This window comes from Malurus melanocephalus, unplaced genomic scaffold (assembly GCF_030028575.1).
Source record: "Malurus melanocephalus ecotype Western Australia unplaced genomic scaffold, MMel_1.1 scaffold_806, whole genome shotgun sequence".
In the NCBI taxonomy this organism is placed as follows: Eukaryota; Metazoa; Chordata; class Aves; order Passeriformes; family Maluridae; genus Malurus; species Malurus melanocephalus.
Genome location: NW_026624038.1, coordinates 52,576 through 56,646, shown reverse-complemented (window position 1 = coordinate 56,646; position 4,071 = coordinate 52,576). Strand labels below are relative to the sequence as shown.

At 62.6% G+C, this 4,071-nt stretch overlaps 1 protein-coding gene across 1 annotated transcript in view; it reads left to right on the top strand.

The window, feature by feature from the left end:
- The window catches only part of RARA (retinoic acid receptor alpha), a 15,223-nt gene extending 11,203 nt beyond the window's left edge, over positions 1-4,020 (top strand). The window contains 9 exon segments of the mRNA XM_057385276.1: positions 224-372; positions 467-608; positions 1,452-1,612; positions 1,697-1,873; positions 1,954-2,158; positions 2,289-2,447; positions 3,352-3,498; positions 3,501-3,592; positions 3,594-4,020. Coding sequence (XP_057241259.1) covers positions 224-372; positions 467-608; positions 1,452-1,612; positions 1,697-1,873; positions 1,954-2,158; positions 2,289-2,447; positions 3,352-3,498; positions 3,501-3,592; positions 3,594-3,722 — 1,361 coding nt within the window. The 3' untranslated portion in view covers positions 3,723-4,020.
- The last annotated feature ends 51 nt before the right edge of the window (positions 4,021-4,071 follow it).

The following is a 4,071-nucleotide window of genomic DNA, read 5'->3' as shown; positions in this document are numbered from 1 at the left end:
TTTTTGTCTGCCTGAATTCCACATCGTCTCCGTGACCTGGAAATGTCACGTTGCATCTTCCCAGCTCGCGTCCTCTCCCCGCTGGCCCCGCTCGACCTGGCGCCAGGGCCGGGGTGGGCAGCGCGGGGCTGGGGCTGCCGGGACCCCTGGAGCTGGGGAGAGGGATGGGGAGGGGTCCCTGCCCGGGGGGCTTTGTTCCCTGAGTGCCACCCCTTCCCCACAGCCGTCGAGACGCAGAGCACCAGCTCAGAGGAGATCGTGCCCAGCCCCCCGTCGCCCCCACCCCTGCCCCGCATCTACAAGCCCTGCTTCGTGTGCCAGGACAAATCCTCGGGGTACCACTATGGGGTCAGCGCCTGCGAGGGCTGCAAGGTGAGYGSTGCCACCGCCCCYACARCTCCCYGGGGTCCTCGGGGTGCCCAGGGTCCCCGTGCCGGGCTCTGACCGGGCTGTGCGGGGTCCCCAGGGCTTCTTCCGCCGCAGCATCCAGAAGAACATGGTGTACACGTGCCACCGGGACAAAAACTGCATCATCAACAAGGTGACGCGCAACCGGTGCCAGTACTGCCGGCTCCAGAAGTGCTTCGAAGTTGGAATGTCCAAGGAGTGTGAGTGGGGTTGGGATGGGGACAGGGATGGGGTCAGATGGCTGTGGGGACAGGGATGTGATGGGAACACCCTGCTGCCTGATGTCCCTGTCAGGGGGTTCTGGGTGTGATGGGCCATCCCAGCAGCCCCCACCGTGTGCCCAGCGAGGCCCGGGGGGGATGGGGACCCCCTGGGATTGTGTCACAGCCCGGCAGTTGCCCGGGCAACGCGTGATTGATAATGTCAGAGATAAATGACGCTGACGAGGCCTCCCGGCTCCGCTGGCAGTTGTCATGGTGCTCGGCTGTGCCCCCGCGGTGGGTGCCCGGGGGTGAGGGCTGCTCAGGCGCAGCTGCCACCCCGAGTCCTGCCCCATCTGCCGGCCCCTGGGGGCYTGGGACCCCTGGGAGGAGCTGGCAGAGCCTGGGGGGCTCGGAACTGCCAGGAGGGTTCTGCACCTTAGAGTGGTCCTGGTCCCCCCAGCCCACAGTGGGTGATCCCTGTGGGGCCGGGGCTCCCCCCTGCTGCTCCCCCCTTCCCAGCTGTCACCCCCAGGGTCCCTCCTGTGCCCCTCACCCAGTGCAGTGGCTCAGCTGCCATTCTCTGTCCCCGGGGTCCCTCTCTGATGTGTTGGCTTTGTTGAGGGGTGCGCCCTGGCCCTTCCCAGGGCTTCAGGGTCTAATTGCACCCCTGGTTTCTCCTATTGACTTGGGGGGRTGTTTAAAGGAATCTGTGGGGGTGATGGAACTTGTCACCACAGCTGAGCCCATTGCTGGTGGCAGGTGCCTGTCCTGCCCTGGGTGACAGAGCGCAGGGGTGGGTGGCACTGGGGACAGGTGACACTGACCCTGCCGTTCCTGCAGCCGTCCGCAACGACCGGAACAAGAAGAAGAAGGACGTGCCCAAGCCGGAGTGCTCGGAGAGCTACATCATCACACCTGAGGTGGAGGAGCTCATCGAGAAGGTGCGCAAAGCCCACCAGGAGACCTTCCCCGCGCTCTGCCAGCTCGGCAAATACACTACGGTGAGTGTCACGGAGATCTGGGGGTCCTGGGGGGCTGGGGAGGGTGACACCCCCCAGGCACTCACCCCCCACCTCACCCCACAGAACAACAGCTCGGAGCAGCGCGTGTCCCTGGACATYGACCTGTGGGACAAGTTCAGCGAGTTGTCCACCAAGTGCATCATCAAGACGGTGGAGTTCGCCAAGCAGCTCCCCGGCTTCACCACGCTCACCATCGCCGACCAGATCACCCTCCTCAAAGCCGCCTGCCTCGACATCCTGGTGAGCGTGGGGACAGGGATGGGGTGACAGGGACGGGGAGGGGACAGCGGGCTGAGCCCCCCGTCCTCTTTCCCCCACAGATCCTGCGGATCTGCACGCGCTACACGCCGGAGCAGGACACCATGACCTTCTCGGACGGGCTGACGCTGAACCGCACGCAGATGCACAACGCGGGGTTCGGGCCCCTCACCGACCTGGTCTTCGCCTTCGCCAACCAGCTGCTGCCGCTGGAGATGGACGACGCCGAGACGGGGCTGCTCAGTGCCATCTGCCTCATCTGCGGAGGTGGGCACGGGGATGGGCACCCCAATGGCTGGGCAAGGACACCCCAAATGAATCCCAAGCAGTGGGAACTGGGAAGCCACCAGGAGATGTGCTGTTCTCACCCCTCAACCACTGTGTGCCCCCTCCCCAGACCGCCAGGACCTGGAGCAGCCTGACAAGGTGGACAAGCTGCAGGAGCCGCTGCTGGAGGCGCTGAAGATCTACGTGAGGAAGAGGAGGCCCAACAAGCCCCACATGTTCCCCAAGATGCTCATGAAGATCACGGACCTGCGCAGCATCAGCGCCAAGGGTGAGGCTCCTGTGGGTTTGGGTCCTGATGGAGTGTCCAGAGGGCAGGAGAGGGTTTGGGTCACTCAGCATCCTCCAGCGGGGATGAAGAAGAGGAGGACTCAGCCAGCACTGCCTCTCCAGAGATGCTGGAGCTGTGACCATGCCCCTTGTCCTCAGTGCCCAGGGAGAAACAAAGCCGGGCGTGTCAGTTTGTGGGTGTTGGTTTTGCGGTGCCAGTTTCAGGGTGCCGTTTTGGGAGTGGCATTTTTTGGGGTGCCAGTTTTAGTGTGCCATTTTGGGTTTTTCTGGGTACCGTTTGGGGCAGCCGGTTTCAGGATGCTGCTTTGGGTTTTTCTGGGTACCATTTGAGGGTGCCATTTTGGGTTTTTCTTGTTGTCATTTGAGGGTGCCAGTTTGAGATTTTGTGGGTACCATTTGAGGGTGCCAGTTTGGGTTTTTCTGGGTACTATTTGAGGGTGTCAGTCTGGGTATTTGTGGGTACCATTTGGGGGTGCCAGTTTGCGTTCTTCTGGGTACCATTTGGGGTGGCAGTTTGGGTTTTACGGGGTGGCAGTTTGGGTTTTTCTGAGTGCCGTTTTGGGGTGCCATTTTGGGTTTTTCTGGGTACCATTTGGGGTGCCAGTTTGGGTTTTTCTGGGTGGTATTTTGGGTTTTTCTGGGTGCCAGTTTGGGTTTTTCTGGGTACCTTTTGGGGGTGCCAGTTTGGGTTTTTCTGGGTGCCATTTTGGGTTTTTCTGGGTACCTTTTGGGGTGTCAGTTTGGATTTTTCTGGGTGGTATTTTGGGTTTTTCTGGGTGCCAGTTTGGGATTTTATGGGTACCGTTTTGGGGTGCCGTTTTGAGAGTGCCATTTTGGCAGTGCCAATTTGTGGTAGCCCCCTGCTGACCCCAACCCTCCCGCAGGCGCCGAGCGGGTGATCACGCTGAAGATGGAGATCCCGGGCTCGATGCCTCCCCTCATCCAGGAGATGCTGGAGAACTCGGAGGGCATGGACACACTGGGGGGGCAGGCGGGTGGCCCCCGCGGGGGCAGCCTGGGGCCCCCCCCGGGCAGCTGCAGCCCCAGCCTTTCGCCCAGCTCCAACCGCAGCAGCCCGGCCACKCACTCGCCGTGACCCGCGCCCGGCGCGCACCAGGACAGAGCCGGACAGAGCCCGGCACGGGGAGGGGGTCCCCGCCTGCGCCCGGCCCGGCTGCAGCCCCCCGGGGCGGACTCCTCGGCAGCCCCCGCCGCAGCGGGCACCCCCCAGCCCCGGGCCCGGCGCCTTGGTTGAGTCACATTTCAGGGGCGCGGGGACCCTCGGCCGCGGCCCCGGGGACGCCCCGGCCCCACCAGCACCAGCACCCAYGGGATCGCGACCACCGAGCCACCCCCCCGCCCCGGCCGTCTGCGGGGGGGCCCGGCCAGCCCCGCACGCCGAGGAAGCAGAGTCATTTAAAAGAGAAAAGAAAGCAAAGTATATATATATAAATATCTATAAATATCTATAAATACGTTTTAAAACCTTTGTAAAAGTTTGGAGGGGTTTTTAGGCCTGTGCAGGTGGAGGGGGCACGGCGGGCGCTGCCGGGGGAGGGGGGGGGCACACGGTTTATTATTATTAAATTCCTTTTTTTTTTTTT